Source organism: Indicator indicator, chromosome 3 (assembly GCF_027791375.1).
Source record: "Indicator indicator isolate 239-I01 chromosome 3, UM_Iind_1.1, whole genome shotgun sequence".
Classification (NCBI taxonomy): Eukaryota; Metazoa; Chordata; class Aves; order Piciformes; family Indicatoridae; genus Indicator; species Indicator indicator.
Window position 1 is genome coordinate 1,698,730 of NC_072012.1, and position 19,447 is coordinate 1,718,176.

The window sequence follows — 19,447 nt, forward strand, 5'->3', positions numbered from 1 at the left end:
CTAACCCATCCACCCACCTTCCCCCAAAAACCCCAACCAAACACCAAAAAACGAACAAAAAAAAAAACCCCAAAACAGCCAAAACAAAAATCCCCAAATGTTTATTATAGAAAATTAGAGAAAAAAATACTAATCCAACAGCAACAGTAGATGCAGCTCAAGCCTGGCAAGGGCACCTCCTACACACAGGAAAGTTTGACAGATAAGATATGAAGTGGGGTAAGCACATCCAAGCGTTGGTAGCTGCTAAGGGCTGTCACAGAGATGGGTCCAGGCAGCAGCTGGGGACTCTGAGAGTAACAGAGAACTGAGGGTATCCTAAGAGCTAAAAGACAGTGCAATGTATCTCCATATACACAACGTGGTACAAGTAATGACTTTCTAACCTGACTCGTTTTACTCGTCTTTAGTCAGTTCTGCTGCTCAGTGTAATAATGAGGGGTAAAATAATGGTATTGTCACAGAGAACTGATTATCTCAAGGGAGGCTCTTGGTTGTACAAAAGGAAAAAAAAATGACAGAATGGGAAAGTCAGACAAGAATTCGTATGAAAGATCCTTTTGGGGTTTTTTTACATTGTGTTTTCTAAAAAGTATACAATAGAGTAGTTTTCTAATTTAAAAACTGTACAGGTAAGTGGTTTTTGTTGTTTTCTTTTTTTTTCCAGGACACCGCATAGTCAAAACTTTTGTTAGGTCAACTTTTCCTAAGTGCCTGATTTACTAGTTTTGTACTACCGAGTATTAAATAGAGTTAGTACAGAAATACCTTCCCACCATCTACTTTTCTGCCCATTACAGCTTTCCAGCAGAACAAACTAGGCTGTTTGTTTTGGGATTTTTCCCTTAGCTTGAATGATAAGAGGTTACATCTGCAACTGTGGATCCTGATAACGTAACTTCCATGTATACAAGCATTTAAACACTCCTTCAAAACCAACTGCTGCACCAAAAACTCCACAAACCCTAAGCTCAAACCAGAGCAGAAGTCAGGTATGAGTTAAGTGAAAAGTCCAAGTAAATGAATGATCACCAGAAGGGCAGAGAAGGTTGGTAGGGTGAGATAGCGTCCACTGCTGTGGACTAACTTGCTTGGACTAAGCCTGTAATTTGTATTGTAAAGTGCAGAGAGCTTAATGCCAGGTATGTGGGGCTAAATATTTTTAAATCTGTATCTGCAGCAGCTATGCTATTTTATTTTTTTTCTGCAAAGAGAAAACAAAACCCTGCAAAGTTTGTATTCTGAAATCCTAATGAATTTTATTAACCAGGCAGACAAATTCAGAACTGCATGAGAAAGGGGATGAAAAGGTGAGAAAGTGCTCACAGCTATACAAGTCTAGGCTCTATGAGTTTCCTCTGTCTCTGATATCAGCTTATATCCTGTCCTGAACATGCTGGAAAGGTAGCATTAATAGGCTCCTTCATTTCCCTCCACATACCCCTCATAAAGCAGGGTTAAGAAAGCTGCAAATCTATTGAAAACAATAATTTCCTAAAATACCCCAAATTTTCAGCCTGCTATAAGACAGACTGAATTCAGCCAAACCAACCCCGGCAGTTTTCTGTGCAGCTTTAGCCACTTGATCACCTACACAAACCGTTTGATGGACACTGCATATGCCCATCACGTTCACTGCATTTTCATTTTTCCCTATACACCAAGTATTAGGAACCCAGTTGGGTTTCCCCGTTCAAGGCTATGTCATTTACAAACGAGACATCTTTCGAGCCTTTTCTCGACTACTGGAAACCCCTCGAATCCCTGTTTCTTGTAACATCGCGAAAACACAAGACTCTTTCCCAGCCTTCTGCCTGCGGGAGCAAACTCCACGAAATAACTTCAGTCTGCCCAGCGGAGGAGCGGACGAGAGGAAGCTATTATGCTTGCAAGAGCAATTAACTTTAGGCTCTTCCCACCGCGCACCGACCCCGTTAAACGGCGGGCCGAACGCAGCGGCGGTCCCCGCGTTCTAAGGGCCAAGCATTCGCTTCTGCCTCCGGCGCGGCGTTCCGCTACAGCCGATGGGTGGCCGAGGCGGGCTTTACGCCCGGCTTCTTGCCTTTCCTGTGGTGACAGCCGCCGGCGGTACCGGGCACCGCCCGGGGGCTGCACCCCCGGACACCTGCCCCGCGGTTAGGCGGCCCCAAGTGTGCCGGCAGGCTGCATCGGGATTCTCCGCTCCCTTCACCGGGGGCTGCCCAGCAGGTGCGAGGTGGGTTTGGCGCAGCCCCTTGCGAGGGCCGCGGGGGAGGTGACACCAGACCGCCTCCTCCGTCCCCTCGCGGCTGGGCTCCGGCAGCCCCCGCCTGCCGCCCGTTAAAGCCGCCAGTGCAGAGGGAGCGCGGCGGCTGGCGACGTCCCGTCCCGCTCGGATCCTCAAGCGGCCGAGAGCGCAGGGGCCGTGCTCCCTTCCGTGCCGGCACTACGCGGGGCAGGTGCCAAGACAGGTGACAGGGGCCCGCAGCAGGCCGGCACCCGGCGAGGTCAAGTCTCGGCGCGCAGCGCACCGGGCCGGGCGGGGCCTCCCCGCCCTCAACCCCATTGTTGAGGCCATCTAGGCAGTTTCCGCCCTGGCTTCGGCTCTGGCCGCGCCGCGATGGGGAAAGGGGAGGGAGGGGGAGCTCGGGAAGCTCCGGGGCCGCGCCGCTCCTTCCGGGACGGCGGGAGGCGGTGCCGCTCACCTGGTGCCGCTGGCACTGGGGAGCGCCCGAGCTGCTGCCCCGCGGGGCGGGAGGTGAACGCCGGACGCCTCCGCCCCGCCCCGCGCGGGAACACCGTCCCCCAGCAGGCGAGCGGGTGTCGGGGGGATGGTACACGCTCCGGCCCCGGGAGCGAGGGACGGCGCTTCGCGGGCGTCGTGACCGCGGACGGGCGTCGGCGATCACGGGGTGGCGAGCACGCTCGGGGGGGACCCGCGCCGAGGGGTGAGGTGAGCGCCGGCGGGCGCATGGTCCAAGCCGCGGGAGCCTGGCGTGCGAGGGTGGCCAGTGATACGGGCTCGTTCCCGGGCGCCGGGAAGTTGCGGCGGGACGAGGACGGGCAATGCTGCGGGACCATTCACATCTCCCCTTTTGTTTCTCTGCAGGGTGTTTGTGCTTCTCCGAGTCTCTCCCCGCCTCCGTCTCTCCCGCCCGCCCCGCCGGGACCTCTCCTCTCCGGGCGTCAGCATAGCTGCCTCAGGGCGGGTGGCGGCAGAGGTGCTGGTGGGGCGCTCTTACCGTCCAGCCCTCCGGGAACATGGCGACCGGCGGCTACCGCAGCGCCGGTGGCAGCACCACAGACTTTCTGGAAGAGTGGAAAGCCAAGCGGGAGAAGATGCGGGCGAAGCAGGCGCCGCCGGCCCCTGCCGGGGTGGCCGCTGCAGGGGAGCCCAGGCCGGTGGGGGGCGCCTCCTCCGCCGAGCTGAACAACAACCTGCCCCCGGGAGGCCCGGCTGCCCCGCCCGACCGCGCGGCGCCCCCCGCCGGCGGGGCCGTCAACTGCGTCAGCCTCTCCAGTGCCGCCTTGGGCCGGGCCGCCCCTGCCAAGGAGCCTTCGCCGGCCCTGGCCGGAGGCCGCGGGACAGAGCCTGCCGCCAAGCCCCCTCCTGCCGCCGCGCCGGGCTCCCCCGAGGGTGACGAGAAGCTGGCCGCCAAAGGGAAAAATTCAGGTCCCAGCGCCAGGAAGGGGAAAGGGCAGATCGAGAAGAGGAAGCTGAGGGAGAAGAGGAGGTCGACAGGTGTGGTGAACATCCCGGCTGCCGAGGTGAGCCCGCTGGCCAAGGGGGGCAGCCGCCGTCGCCGCACCTGAGGCACTGCCGGGGGCGCTGGGGAGAGAGCCCTATGCGGCTGGGAGGCTCAGCCCGCGGGGGCGTAGCCGTGCGCACCGGCGCGGTGCTGCGAAGCGCTCCTGGCTATGGCTGGGCGGCTCGTGTGGGCTGGCGGCGTCGGGGAGGTGTTCTCCGTGCGCCGCCTGGAGAAGAGCGAAGGCTGGCAGACAGTCCCGGGAGCTTGCAGGGCGGCCTCCGAGCGGGCGAGGTGCCGTTCGGAGGCCGCCTGCCCTGACCTGTGACTACTTTTTATGTCTTCTTAGTGGGAGAGGGTAAACTCTGGGGTTTTTGGGAGATGAAACGGAGACACGTGCCTGTTAAAGTATGGTCAAAAACAAAAGTAAGGCAAGAAAACTGATTTATCAGCTCTGAATAGATGTTCAGGTGTAAATATTATTCGGCTTAGAACCCAAAAGAATTTCCTTCACTGGAAAAAATGTAGTGGTTTAAAAAGCATTTTTTCAAAGGCAGAAGAAGATATTTTTATCAGCCAACACCACTGTCCTTTGTGGTTTGCTACTAGCATAAACGTCTGGCATTGATTTATAATGCTCCTAGAGGAATTTAGAAGAATGATAACTAAGTTTTCAGCTTTTTTTTTTTTTTTTTAACTTCATAAGAACGGCTCAGGAAACTTTGAACAAAGCTGGGTTTTTAGTCTACAGTTTTGCACTAATACTGATGACCACCATCACTGTAGAAAGATCTTGAAGTTCTTTTGGTAAACAGCATACATTGTTAAACTAACACTAGAAAGTAAGATCTTTATTTCTAACGCTGCAGCAGCAGACGATGAAAGTATGTTCTCTTCATGCTTGAAGTCACTAATCCTTTTTTTGTGATGTCCTAGGTGCTTTCATAGCAGAGAAGGTGGTATTGGAAGGTGAGGAGTGAGTTTTAAGAACAGTAGAAACATTTATAATTGTGGGTTTTTTTTCTGAGAATAGTTACTTGCATAATCTTTTGTTTGAGGTGAAGTGTTTTGGCACAGATCTTGAATATTCCTCCTTTAGAATACAAATGAGTGCTTTAATTGCCTGGCCTTAGTGTGTGCAAGCTTTCTAGGCTGTGGTTGGTTTGTTTTATACAGAGCTCTCAAAATACCTGCTCTCTGTGCTTCCATAGGAACTCTTGAAATGGTGTATCTTTACTTTCAGGAATAAATTAGTCCTAGCCCAGTTCTTAATGGTTTTGCACTTTGCAGCAAGAATTGTGCAACATTATCTTTTAGGGGTGGCTTCTGTGTACCTCACCTCCAGACATTGTCTTTTTTTTTTTTGTTTGTCTTTGGGTGTTGTGGGTTTGGATTTATTTGTTTGGGGTTTGTTTGGTTTGGGGTTTTGTTGTTGTGTTTTTCTTTTTGAGACTAGTATCTTCTTTCAATTAGTTTTCCGAACTTTGGTAACTTTTTGAGTGTTGTGGTTTGGGGTTTGCTAAGTTCCGTGGGTTTGGTGGTGGTTGGGATTTTTGTTTGTTTTGTTTAAATATTGCTCCAAATATGCTTTGCTTTGCTTTCCAGGAAAACACATTGCTTGCTCAGCAGCCATTAGAGTCTCTCACACAATGATGTGTGAACTTGCTACTGTAGTTTCTGCTGCCTTAATTAAGGGTGGTGTATTTATGAAGGTTAATATATTTAGGCATTGAAAAGCAAGTTCTTGCCCTTTCCCACGTTTCCGGGGGCCTAATAACTTTGCTCCCTGTCAGTATGTGTTGGCACTTTTGTAAACTTGCATCTGTAAACATTACTCCTGTAGCAATTAAGCATTCTATCACATTTTTTTTGGGTCACATGTTAATAAACAGACACCTGTTGCGCAAGGTGTGGTTGGGGAAGAGTTGCTAGTAGTAGTTAATTTTTGCCTGTTTTTGCAGAGCTATCTCTTTGCACAATTTAACGTTTCTTAAATACTTCTAATCATTCCCACATGCGTTCCTAAGAATTATTTAGCTAGGGATCATCTCTGATGGTGGGCAGCTTCAAAAACTGTGCCCAGTGTCAAACATAATTCCTTACCAATGAATGTTTTGTGGAATGTTTACTGTCTTTCATGTATCTATTTACTCATGAGAAAATTTTGAAGTACTGTTTCAGCGTGGTCATTGGAAGTTCTTGGATGCAAGAAGGCTGCAATGTAGATGACTTGTTGGAAGAATCAAGTTCAGAATCTACAACAGGCCACTTTCTGCTGTCTTTCTCATGAGATGCTAGGTGTGTGTAGCTTTACAACATGCTGTAAGTGGTGACTTGGGTTTTAGTACATGCTGAAGTTAAGCACTTAGCACTTGTAGCTCTGTGTGGTCTGTATTTCAAAATCACTTTTCAGGAGGGGTTCATGTAAGGCTTCACTGTGTGTTTTGTTGTATTATTTTCAAGAAAACAGTCTGTCTCTAGAGTGGAGCTGCTGTTTTATACTAAATGTGTCTCTTCTATGATCAGCATGCCACTGTGGTGGAGAATGATGCTAAAGGGAGATTCTTACACTCTGAAATTGAAGTGGGTGGGTAACTGTCAACAAAATACACTTACAGGAGACATAGTGTCTAGAAGCTTCTATAACCAAAATGGACTAGAAAACCAGTTTTTACCCTAAAGAAGTGAAGTCTTATTTCAGTTGCAGTGCAGCTGGAGAATTTAATGGAATGAAAGGTGGTGGAATAAGGAAAGTAAGTTTGTGTTGTCTCAGTTATCTTGAAGTTGGCATGATGAACGTTAACAGATCGTTATTCATTAATGATTGATTTCTGCTCAATAGCAAGGTAACAGAGTGACATCCTCAGTGTCTTGCATGTATTTTGTGTTGAAGTCAGTGGAGGACAGAAACCATAGTATAGGGAAAGCTGTGAAAGCAGATGATGACAGGTTGGGGGTAGTGGTGATGATATATAGAAGGCATTGTGACAGAAGTAAAGGCTGATTTTTATCTTCTCAGCACTAATGCTTATCTAAGTAATGGTGGCTTTTGAAAATGGCTTCTGAAATACCTGCAGCTTGGGGTTTTTTTTTTCCTTTTCAGTTATAAAGTAGTTTTTTGATAGCTTGTTGAATCTTAAGTTGATTTCACTCTAAATATTAAAGTGCTGTGGTGTTTAGGTTTTGTTGCCTCATAACAGTTTCTCAGGTTGCGAAAGATAACTGAATTGCATGTGATTATCTTTACTACACAAGTTTCCTTCTTAAAAATCAAGCTTTATCTCCACTTTTAGCTATGTGAGAATGCATTTCTCAGTTTGTGCTTACTGAGTTGATGCAGGTGTTTAGTTTACTTGTAACATTTTTACAGCTGTGCTAGTTATCTATCCAAGAAACAGAGTTCCCATTACACTAAACTGACAATGCTTTGAGAGGATCCACCTACAGGATGAGAGTTGGGTTTTATATTGTTACAGCAGTTCTGTCCTGCTGTGAGCAAAACAAGCAGCCCTGGTGAAAGTGCAGCTTTGCTTTTGTGACCATTTGCACTGGAGAGTTCTGCTGGCATAGCTGTGTGGGGACGTTTTTTTGTTTCCTGAACAACAACTGGTTTTGTGGTTACCTTTTTTAAAGAGGTGTGTGTATATTGTCAAAATCTTGGTCCTTCTAAGGACAGTTAGGTAGCTGGGATTTATTTACAGTCAGGTTATATACAAAGTTTATGTTTTCACCTAACCAGATGGAAGTCATCTAAAATTTAGAAGAGCTCCTTTGTTAATAAGAGTGATGAATGATTTTAAAAGGTGTAAAAACCTCGATCTGTGTAGTTTTGTGCAGGAAGCTGCCAAATTCAAGACAACAGTCTCCTGACCTATTTGTGGGGAAACACTGAAGATACTAATAGAGGGAAAAGTATCACACTACATTAGAGTTTGGAAGGGACCTCCAGGGATCATTGGGTCCAACCCCCCTGCCAAAGCAGGATCACCCACGGGAGTCTGCACAGGAATGTGTCCAGAGAAGTAGATGCCACAACCTCCCTGGGCAACCTTCTCTAGTGCTCCACCACCCTCACTGTAAAAAAGTTTCTCCTCATGTTGAGGTGAAATCTTCTATGTTCGAGTTTGTCTCCATTGTTCCTTGTTTTATTCCTGTGCACCACCCAAGAGAGCCTGGCCCCCTCCGCTTGACACCCGCCCCTCAGCTCTTGAGAGACATTGATCAGATCCCTCTCAGCCTTCTCTTCTCCAGACTAAACAGCCCCAGGGCTCTCAGGTAGAAGTGATAGAGGAATCTGCATAGTATATTTAGCCAGTTTATGTTAATCTCTAGTCTTTTTATGCACAGCAGTAAGAGTCTGACTTCTTGAGACCATGCTGTTGGCTTGCCACCAAGAGTCTGCCTGCCTCTTTAGAAGGTGGTGTTCTGCAGGTGTCAAACAGCATTTGAAGTAAATGGAGAGTAATGAGCTCTTTCTGTGGGGCAAGAAAGTGTGCTGAGTTGTGTAGTGACAGAAAGTAGCTGTGTTCCAGCTGCAAAAACTTAAGGAAAATTTAAGTGCCAAATGTGTCAAGCGTAGTAGTTACTGGGTACGTGGTAAAGGAATTGAAATCCTTCTCTGAATGGCTGGAAACTATGAAGAGGAGTGCAGTCCTGTGCAGTTCTTGATCAGAAGTTGGCTTTCATCTTTCTTAGTGATTCCTCACCTAAGGATTAAGCTAAATGAAAGAGCAGTTCTGGCCATCTCCTCATATTCCTGAGGTAGTGCCATTGCATTGTATATCACTGTGCATTTTCTTGTAAAACAACTTGCTGCTTTTTGCATATGCTGGGGGGGAAAAAGTCTTAAGTGTTTTTCAGAGTACTGGATAAACCCTCCTATTTCTCACCTCTGATACCCTCACCATCCTTGCAGAGGTGTTAATGTTATGGCAGAAGTCTGAAATATGTTTATTTGACATGAATAACTATTAATGATGTGTTAGGCTTTGTGTAGTGAGCACATTTATCTTACCATTCCATTTGTTGTTTTTTCCTTCAAACATGACAGGTTGAAGGAAGAAATCAAAGCCTTTCCAGATTTTGAAAAAAAGGATTGTACTGAGATTGTTTTGCTGCTGATGCCTTTGTAAATTCTGATTTTGACCAAGTCTGGGCAGTACCTGTTCAAAGGCCATGGGGTTTTTTTGCATTTTCTTTCCATCCTTTTTTCAGCCCATGAGAAACATCTCCTTTTTTTTGTTGTTGCTGTTGTTTGGTTGGTGATTTTTTTTTTAAGAGTATGCTTTAATATTTTGACAGCTAGGTAAGGGAAGCTATTTGGTCAAATATGTCACATAATAAACTTAAAATTCTGGAACTGAAAACTTCCCAGACTTTTAACAGCTTCTAAATCACTGCACGTGCACTTTACAAAACCAAGGTCTCTGTGCTCTAGGGTATGGTGTTTTGGAATAAGGCTGGGGCAGTGCAGTAGTTTTCCAGTGGAACAGATACATGGAAGTTGTGTTTCTCTTGAAGAGGTCAAATGGAGAACTTCTTGCTGAATTTAATAAGGCTGTTTTCATAAAGAAACAGGTTGTAGACCAGTGCTTACAGCTGGATTTCACAGGACTTAGTACCAATAAGCAGTTCTTTTTAATTCCAGTGTTCATCCCTACTAGAAGGGGAAGGAGGGTGATGGAAAAAAACAGGAGTTGTTAATTTCCCCTCTGATTCATTTAACTTTGCACTTAGATATAAGTGCAGTTATGGGAAAGTTGGGTTTTAAAATGGTCTTTTAATAGCTAGGTAGAATTGGAAAACATATTGAATGGTTGGGGCTTTTTTCACTCTCCAGTTTTTGGGGTTAATCATCTGAAATGAGACAGTTACTAGGTGGAAAATAAATGCAATCTAAAGTACTTCCTCTTCTGTTAAGTATTGAATTCTGCATCAAGTAAGGAAAGTATTTAGGTTGTAATTGATGGTTGGAAGCTTGTTAACATTCAGCCTTGCCAGGTGTGGCCTCTTCTAGCCAGTCTGTCATGTAGCCAGTACCCCTAAATAAATGTTACATGCCTGTTGGCCCAAGAGAAGTATTTCTTTGTGCCCTTTTTAGGCTATTTCTCCATTCCTGAAGACTGAAATACAGTCTGTCCCACTGCCCTTTGTTCCTAAAGCTGGGGAAGGGTTTAGAGAAGACCACCTGTGGTTGTGTAGCCTGTTTATCACTTTCTACAGTACCCAAAAGGAGGGTGTAGTGAGGTGGGCTTTAGTCTTTTCTCACAAGTGATAGGACAAGAGGAAATGGCCTCCAATTGCTCCAGGGGAGGTTTAGATTGGAAAAGTTTCTTCACTGAAAGGGTTATCAAGCACTGGAACAGGTCACCAGGGGAGGTGGTTGAGTCACCATTCTTGGAGGTATTTAGGAGATGTGTAGATAGGGCAATTGAGGGCCATGGTTTAGAGGTTGGCTTGACAACATAGAGTTTAAGGTTGGACTTGCTGGTCCCACTGGTCTTTTCCAACCAAAATGATTCTATGATTCTAAAGCCTACTTGAAAGAAGGTATTCTGAAGAAAAAAAATATTGTTGGATAAAGACTAGAAGCAACCTGTCAGCTGTGTATGTTTGTGTGCTTTTCCAGTGGAAGTGTGGTGGCTTCCTTCCCTGTGCTTTTCAGTGAGACTGAAGTGGTGGTACAACCAATTCTTTCACTGGAGTGAATGCACTGCAAAGTATTGCTAAAAATGACTTCTGACAAGCCTTTCCAAATTTTGTATGTTATGTAGCTTCCCTGAAACAAGTAATTGCTCTGAAAATATTTAATTGTTGTTTTATAAAAATGCCTTAAAGTCTTACCCTCAAATTAGAAATCATTTGCTGAAATGACAGATTGATATTTTCCTACAAATCCAAAGGGAGCTTGTGCTGCTTTGGCTGTTTGGAACCAGTGGCTCAGGCACATAAATGTGAAAATAATAACTGCAAGAGGTTGGTGAGACACTCTAACAGGTTGCCCAGGGATGTAGGTGAAGCCCCATCCTTGAAGACATTCAAGGTCAAACTTGATGTGACCCTGGGCAGCCTGCTCAGTTGGAGGTGTCCCTGCTGCCTGCAGGGGGGTTGGACAAGATGACCTTTGAGGGTCCCTTCCAACCTGATGCAATCTGTGAAGTTAATTTCAAGAGATTTAAGCTCATGTCCTAAATATGAATAATAACAATAATAATGTGAGATTGTACTGTAGCTGAAGTTTCATCACAAGAGACAGGTGTGGACAAGCTGCCTTGGGGCTGTGACATGTGTTGAAAGCCAGGTACTAAGAGTTTTCAGCATTGATGTCTAATGCACTGCACTTTAGTAGGCTCAGGATCGTAGCAGTAATACAGATTGTAAGAGACCTCTGAAAAAGTTATGTACTGCTCTAAGTGGGGTCAGTTTTGATCAAGTTGCTTAGGGTCTTACCTAGTAAAGTTTTGAATAAATTCAGCTGTTGAGACTGGTATAAATAGCAGCTCTACCTTCCAGCCTCTCAATCAGTCCCTACCAGTTTGGTTTCAGCCAAAAACTTCCTTTGAGTAGCTTCCATCCCACTGCTTAGGTTGATGAAAGTATTGACACTAATCAGCACCTGAGGGATGCCACTTCCTTGGCTGCCAGTGGAACTTTATAATATTGATTGAAGCCTTTTGAGCCTGAAGATGCAGCCATTATTCTACTAGCTAATAGTGCACATTTGTGGACCATATTTAACCAGTTGTCTTTAAGAATGCTATAGGGAGATCAAATCAAAGACTGTTCTTCATCCTTGATGGAAACAGTCAAGTTTCTGGGGCTGCTGTTGCGGAAAGCTCTGATGTGAGACCCTTGTACACTAATGCAGCTGGATTGTTAAAATTCTCTGAGGGAAACTGTTGAAGGCTTTCTGGTTTTCCCTTTGGTAGTGGAAGTGCTGCCAAGCTTTTGCTCTTTCCAAGGCAGCAGGGCAAAATAAGTAGTTTGAAAGATGGCAGGAATTAGGTCCATCTTCTTGCTCTGTTATATTGTCTCAGGTAGATGAAGCCTTTAGTAGCTTGGAAGAGTAGTACTAAAATAGATTTTCTGTGGAAAACTTGTAGTCTTGTCAGACTTAAACAATATTATGAAACCCTAAAACTTCCTAATATTTTCATGAAACTCCCCTGAATGATGACTGAGTTGGTGCTTTGGCTTCCTTCTCTGGTTGAATCCACCATCTCTTGTAACATTTATCTAGGACTTGTCTTCCAAAAGTAATGAATTAAACAGCATCTCAGGTATTTGTAATAGTGTTTTCAAAAGTAAGTTCTAATATTCAAGGCTGTGGAGCAAACAACTTAGTCTGTCAACCCTGAAGTTCGGGGAAAAAAAATGAAAGGCTAGATGGGGAAGCAGTCCAAAGCTGCTGCTTCTAAAATCTCAATGTTTGGAATTATCAAGTCTTCAAAAGACTTTAATGACTTTAGGCATCCTGGTTCACCTCAAACCTGAGTATTCAGAACTAATTATTGAGAGACTCATTGGACACATCAGGAGGGATGTGATTGGAATAAATAGTGAAATACAAAATATATTTTAACATAAAATTAGACTTTTATGTTTGTTTCTGTACTGTAAGGAACAAATTGTAGGCTATATGTTTTAGAGGTCCTCATTTTGGCTTTGGTTTGACTGTTTCTAATGAAACTGATGATTCCAGTTCTTAATTTCCAGAGCTAAAAAGTAAATTAGTCTATCTTTTTTTTTAATTTCATGGTAAGTTCAGCAAGCTGAAGAATAATTCATTAAAAAGGGAGAGAAGAGCATTTTTAGTAAAAAAAAAGGAAGATATTTCTGTTTGGACTAGGGAGTATTACTATTCTGTTGTTATGTATGTCTTTATATCAATACTCTATAATTTATGAATGTTCTCAAAAATAATACTGAAAAATGGAAATAAAGTAAGAATAGAAGTCTTGTCCATTGAGCTCCACAGATGTAAGTTTCTGTGAGGATACAGGAGAGTAAGAAGCACAAATGGATTAGTTTCCACAGCAATTCATAAATGATCAGAAGCCTTGTGAATCACTTCCTGATGTCCCCAGACCTGAATTGTAACTTCCTAGCAGGCTGTTTGTGCTTTGAATGTACTGTATCCTAGATGCTTTTCTTTTGAAAGAACCAAGCTAAAAAGCCAATTCAAAATACCCAAACAAACCACAAAACCTCCCAAAACACATAACCTTCCAGCTCTGATGTGAGAGAAGCAAAAAAATCCCTGTCTCCCTAAAAAAACCCATCCAACTCTTGCCTATACCTAACCCTATTTCAGGTTTGCTTTATACAACTGAAGGTTTTATAAAAGGCCCCTCCCTGGAGGTGTTCAAGGCCAGGCTGGATGATGCCTTGAGCAACTTGGTCTAGTGGGAGGTGTCCCTGCCCATGGCAGGGGGTTGGAACTAGGTGATCTTTAAGGTCCCTTCCAACCCAAACCATTCTATGAATCCATGAACTTGAATGTTCATGCATCCCTGATGGCATCTGAGTTTGAGCAATCCTTCTGTGCCACTTAAAAAAAAATAAATAAATGAATTCCGGTGTTAATGTAGTTTCTCTATATCCCAGTAAAAGCTGGTGGGAAACAGATTCTTTTTTCACATGGAAGGGTTAAAAGAAATTCCTCCCCAACCCTAAATATGGTAATATGAATTGATATGTGAAACACATACTGGGACAAATTTTTCATACTTCTTACTTTGTTGCATCTGTGGAACAGAGTTGTTTTCTAAATCCTCCTGTAGCCTGAAGTGTACAGGAGACTTTTGGAAAGATTGCTGTTAAGTGTTCAGTTCCACACAGGTTTGTACTGATTTTTTTAAACCTGCCTTTATCTGCTTTGTGTTTATTGCATATATGCAAACTCATGTATGTTTTTCTCTGCTACTCTTTGTTTTATGCTTTTTCTAAGTCGGAGATGTGTATTTAAGGACTTCCCAGTTGGAAGACTGTAGGTGGATGACTTATTTCCCATGCTTCACAGGGTCATGGGAAATTAAAATAAAACCCACAACCCTGATGTTTTTCTTTCTGGATTTTACTGTGTTTGATCTGCCTGTGTGCTGCTAGGAAAGCCTGGAACATTTAGGTCTCTTACTCCAGGCTTGCAAATGTCATGTTCATTGCTATTGTATACCATGAGCATGTAATAATCACATCACCTTAGATTTGGCCTCTTAGGTATGGTGTCTGATATGAGAACATCATCCTGGGTAGAGGTAAGCTTAAAAACCAAACTAGAACATACCAGACAAACAACAAACCCTCAGAGAAACAAAGTAAGTGTCACCTGCAAGTTTGCCTGTCTTAACTCTTGTCCACCCTCAAACAGAAATATGTACCAGGCACAGGCTTCACTGCTATGCAGAACGTTATCAAGAACGAGATACCATTAAGTTTTCTTGATCCTAGGTCTATGTAGGTAACTGGCATTTTGAACCTTGAACTCTGAGGCTTTTAATAGGCAACAATCTGAGTGCCTTGTGTGTTGTAGGCACTGAATTTAAATGCATTTAAGGTTAGAAGGAAGTGCAGGAGCTCTAATCCAATCTGGTTGCTCAAGGCTTTATCCAGTCAGGTCTTGAAAACCTCTGAAGGACGAAGACAGCACAGCCTCTTGGGCAGCCCTTCTAGTCTTTGTCCTTATGATGAAAGCTTTCCTCCTTTTTGTCAGGACCTCACAAATCTCTGAGATTGTCTCTGAGGTTCTGAGTCTGTTCTCTTCTGCAATACACTGCTGCAAAGAGCCTACCTCTATACTCTCTGGCTGCCTGGGACAGCTGGAAAAAAATTGTGGTTTTTGCTTTTTCTTTTTCTTTTTTTTTTTTTGGCAAAGCAACAGCCTAGGTGTGCTTTACTTGTCAGAAATGAAGTGCAGCTATTAGATTTGAGGCACTGAGGCAGCACTCAGATGCAGAAACATTACTGTGGAAACTCTTCTTCTGTATATATGATGGTGTCTAAGCCAAGGACATGAGCAGGCAGGGTGAGCTTGCAGCACAGAAGGCAAACCACAGCCTGGGCTACACCCAAAGCAGCATTGCCAGCAGAGCCAGAGAGGTGATTCTGCCACTTTGCTCTGCTCTGCTGAGACCTCCCCTGGAGCACTGAGTGCAGCTCTGGAGCCCTCAACACAGGAAGGACATGGAGCTGATGGAGAGGGTCCTGAGGAGGGCCATGAGAATGCTCAGGGGGTTGGAGCAGCTCTGCTATGAGGACAGGCTGAGGGAGCTGGGGGTGTTCAGCCTGGAGAAGAGAAGGCTGCAGGGAGACCTAAGAGCAGCCTGCCAGGACCTGAAGGGGGCTACAGGAAGGCTGCAGAGAGACTGTTTGCAAAGGCCTGCAGGGACAGGATGAGGGACAATGGCCTCAAACTAGAGCAGAGCAGATTGAGATTGGATGTGAGGAATAAGTTCTTTCCTATGAGGGTGGTGGAACACTGGAAGAGGTTTCCCAGGGAGGTGGTTGAGGCTCCTTCCCTGGGGATCTTCAAGGTGAGGCTGGAGGAGGCCCTGGGCAGCCTGATCTAGTTGGGGATGTGCCTGCTGAGTGTGGGGAGGTTGGACTGGATGAGCTTTGGAGGTCCCTTCTGGCCTGGACCATTCTATGATTCTATGACATCAATGACCAGAGTGGTAGGCAGAAGCCAAGCAAGCAGAATTTGGAATTTCTCCTCATTCCTCCTCTTAGCCCTTTCTGACCTTGCTAATTCTTTTTATGAGTCACAGGAATCTCTGCATGTCCTACTTGTCTATTGTAGTTACTGTAGTGTATTTTATGAATTATTTTCTGTGCAATACAGAATATAGTGTTTGTAGGACATGGGATTTGAGCTGAGACCTCTGGTCATCTGTAGTAATCTCTTCCTGCTGTATATCAATAAGGTGCATTTAACAGCTCTGTAAAGCTCTAGTTTGGTTTTTCCTCTCTGTACACTGTAGGAAAATAAGACTGTTTGTAGTAGGTCTGACTAAGGAGACATAATTCAGTGCCTTGCTCCTACAATGGCCATAAACAGATACACGGTAAGCAAAAAGAGTTTAGAAAGCTCAACCAGGTGTTTCCTGTGAATTAATTTTCTAGCCTTTTGGCAGTTTTCATCTTGAAGGCTTGCAGCATCAGATGAAGGTTGCTAAACAGACAGATTACTTTTAATTTCTATCTGCCAAGTACTTTTTCATTCTCCCCTTGAACCTCTTACCATAAAAAGTCATTGGGCAATGAGGGCAATGTTTCTAAGAACCTTTAGAGCCCTATGATTCTTATTTCTCCTCTGCCCTCAGAAACTCTTAGCCTCATGTCATGGTCTCAAATCAGTAGTTGTTCTGTGGTGCAAGTTGTTCTATGTCATGGTTAGGAGGTATTTTCTAATTTAATTTTGATTCATTTGCTGAGACCTCTGATATGTTCTCTTGCTCTTGTTTATTTAATTAGAAACATCAATCTACTGCTGTCCCTTAGCAACTTAAAAAAAAAAAACGAAACAAAACACCACAAAACTGAGTGGGGGCTGTGGTTGTTTTTCTTGAACTTAAACTTCCAGATTTTAGTGGTGCATCTGATGTAAACCTTGTGGCTTTCAGAAATAGTCACTTTATCATAGTAGATAAGGGATGACCTATGGATGTGATCTCTCTGGACTTCTGCAAGGCCTTTGATATGGTCCCCACAACATCTTGCTGGCCAGGTTGGAGAGAGATGGATTTGCTGGGTGGACTAGTCGTTCAGTGGATAAGGAATTGGCTGGATGGTCACATCCAGAGGGTGGTGCTGAATGGTTTGAAGTCCAGATGGAGAGCTGTGACAGTGGTGTCCCTCAGGGGTCTGTACTGGGACCTGTGCTCTGTAATATTTTTATCACAGAATGGTAGGTGTTGGAAGGGACCTCTAGAGATTGAGTCCAACTCCATCAATACTTCACTAATAGCTCTGAACTGATCAGCTCTCCCCATGCTGTGTTACACACAGCACATATTCTTGAGACTACAGAACCAATTTTGGTGTGTGTAATGTGGAACCCAGCAAAGATTCCTTGCAAGCCAGCTCCCTTCTTCACACTGATTTAGTATCTTTTATCTTCTCCGATGTACCATTTAATGATTAGTAATTTTCCTTGAAGCTGGTAGCTCCTAGTGTTGCCTCTAGAAAAGAAGTCATCTTTTCTCTCAGGAGTATTGTAGGCTTTTAAGTGAATAGTCATGTAATTTCTTAAGTGCTCTTACTGAGAGATTTCTGTGAAGTCTGTTTTGAGTCAAGATCTGGGTGTTTTGGAATGTGAAAAATGGAGTGGAACCTGGAAGTGCATGGTCCTGTAGCAAATTGTGATCTGAAGTGAATGGCTTGGCTTAACTTGTTACACAGCCATAGTGAGCATTACCATTTTTTTTCCTTCCTATGAAAGCTCTCAGGTCCTTAAGTGAACAAGTGCTATTTAAATCAACGTACTAACTCCAAGATGAAAGATTGAGGTTCTCCTAAGTGGTGTTGTGCCTCTCAGGATAATTGTACAATGCTGTCATTTCAATTAGACAAAAGATTCAAACATCTGTAAAATGCTGAGACACTTGGAATGATTAAAACCTTAGTGTACAGAGAGAGGTTTTGCAGAGCATTCCTATGGATTTGACTTTTTAAAAAAATAGGAGAATCATAGACTCATAGAATTGTCAGGACTAGAAGAGACCTCAAGGCTCATCCAGTTCCACCCCTCTGCCATGGGCAGGGACACCTCACACTACAGCAGGTTGCTCACAGCCACATCCAGCCTGGCTGCAAAAACCTCCAGGGATGAGGCTTCCACCACCTCCCTGGTCAACCTGGTCCTGTGATGGTGAATTGAGATGCTCCACATTAGCATTTGTTGTCCAAAACCTACTCTCTTTTTTTTTTTTTTTTTTTTTTTAAACCCATTAATTTCTGATACAGTGTCTTGAGAAGAGGTTAAAAGATAGTTTTGGGGCTTACCTGACTACCATTTCTGATCCCAGCCAGGAAGCCTTTGGCTTTCTTGGCCACCTGGGCACACTGCTGGCTCCTCTTCAGCTGCTTGTCCTTTAACACCCCCAGGTCCCTTTCTGCCAGCAGCTTTCCAGCCACACTGCCCCAAGCCTGTAGCATTGCTTGGGGTTGTTGTGCCCCAAGTGCAGGACCTGGCACTTGGCCTTGTTGCAGCTCCTCCTGTTAATGTTGGCCATGGATCCAATCTATCCAAGTCCCTCTGCAGAGCCTCCCTACCCTGGTGCAGATCAACTCTGCACCTAACTTGGTATCATTTGCAAGCTTCCTGCTGACACACTCTGTCTCTTCATCAAGGTCATCAATAAAGATGTTAAACAGAAGTGGTCTCAACACTGAGCCCTGAGGAACACCACCTGTGACCAGCCACCAGAAGGATTTAACTCCCTTGACCACCACTCTTTGGGCCCTTTTGTCCAGCCAGTGCTTTATCCATCACTTTATCACAGTTCTTTCCCATAGGTGTCAAGTACTTTAGTAAAATCAGAGATGTGGTAATTTTTCAGGTATGGACATCTACAGCTGCCAGTTTAAGTAGTGTAATTTAGTGTACTGAGCACTCTAATAAAGCATTCCAGTCAAGCACATTGGAATTGGGCATTTTGAGCCTACTTAATTAAATTTGGGGCCTGCACTTGACAATTAAATATTTGAGGCCTTCACTGAGAGTCTTCTTAAAAGTGGCATAGCTAGAATTTAGTTGGTCCTGACACACCCCTGAAGGAATTTCTTGTTCAACCTATTTCTCTGTGCTTTTTGTTACTAATCAAATGAATTGAAAAAGGACAGTCTTTAATACTTCCTCATGAACTCCTTTGGCCAGAAAGAAATAGAAACCCTAAGGGCAATCCTGTGAAATGGGAAATAAACTAAAAGTTAGAAGAATTTGTGCAGTCACAGAATCACAGAACAATAGAGGTTGGTAGGGACCTCCAGAAATCATCCAGTCCAACTCCCCTGCCAGAGCAGGAGCACCCAGGGGAGTCTGCACAGGAATGCATCCAGGTGGGCTTGGAGTGTGTCCAGAGGAGACTCCACAACCCCCCTGGGCAGCCTGTGCCAGGGCTCTGTCACCCTCACTGGAAAGAAGTTTCTCCTCATGTTGAGCTGAAACCTTCTCTGGTCAAGTTTGTCTCCATTGTTCCTTGGCTTATCACTGTGCACCACCCAAAAGAGCCTGGCCCCCTCCCCTTGACACCCACCCCTCAGCTCTTGAGAGACATTGATCAGATCCCCTCTCAGCCTTCTCTTCTCCAGACTAAACAGCCCCAGGGCTCTCAGTCTCTCTTCACAGGGCAGATGCTCAAGTCCCCTAAGCATCCTCCTGGCTCTCCCTTGGACTCTCTCCAGCAGGTCTCTGTCTCTCTTGACCTGAGGAGCCCCAAACTGGACACAGGATTGCAGCTGTGGTCTGAGCAGGGCAGAGTAGAGGAGGAGAACAACTTCCCTAGCCCTGCTGGCCACACTTTCCTTGCTGCACCCCAGGATCCCATTGGCTCTCTTGGCCACAAGGGCACATTGCTGTCCCATGCAGAACTTGCTGTCCACCAGCACTCCAAGGTCTTTCTCTGTGGAGCTGCTTTCCAGCAGATCACCTCCCAACCTCTTCTAGTGCTTGCTGTTATTCCTCCCCAGATGCAGGACCCTGCACTTGTCCTTCTTGACCTTCC

General features: G+C 45.0%; 1 protein-coding gene across 1 annotated transcript in view; it reads left to right on the forward strand.

Moving 5' to 3' along the window:
• The first annotated feature begins 3,240 nt into the window (after positions 1 to 3,240).
• PAWR (pro-apoptotic WT1 regulator) overlaps positions 3,241 to 19,447 on the forward strand; it is a 105,480-nt gene continuing 89,273 nt past the window's right edge. The window contains exon 1 of the mRNA XM_054399840.1: positions 3,241 to 3,747. Within this exon, the coding sequence (XP_054255815.1) occupies positions 3,241 to 3,747 (507 nt within the window). The remainder of the gene's footprint in view (positions 3,748 to 19,447) is intronic.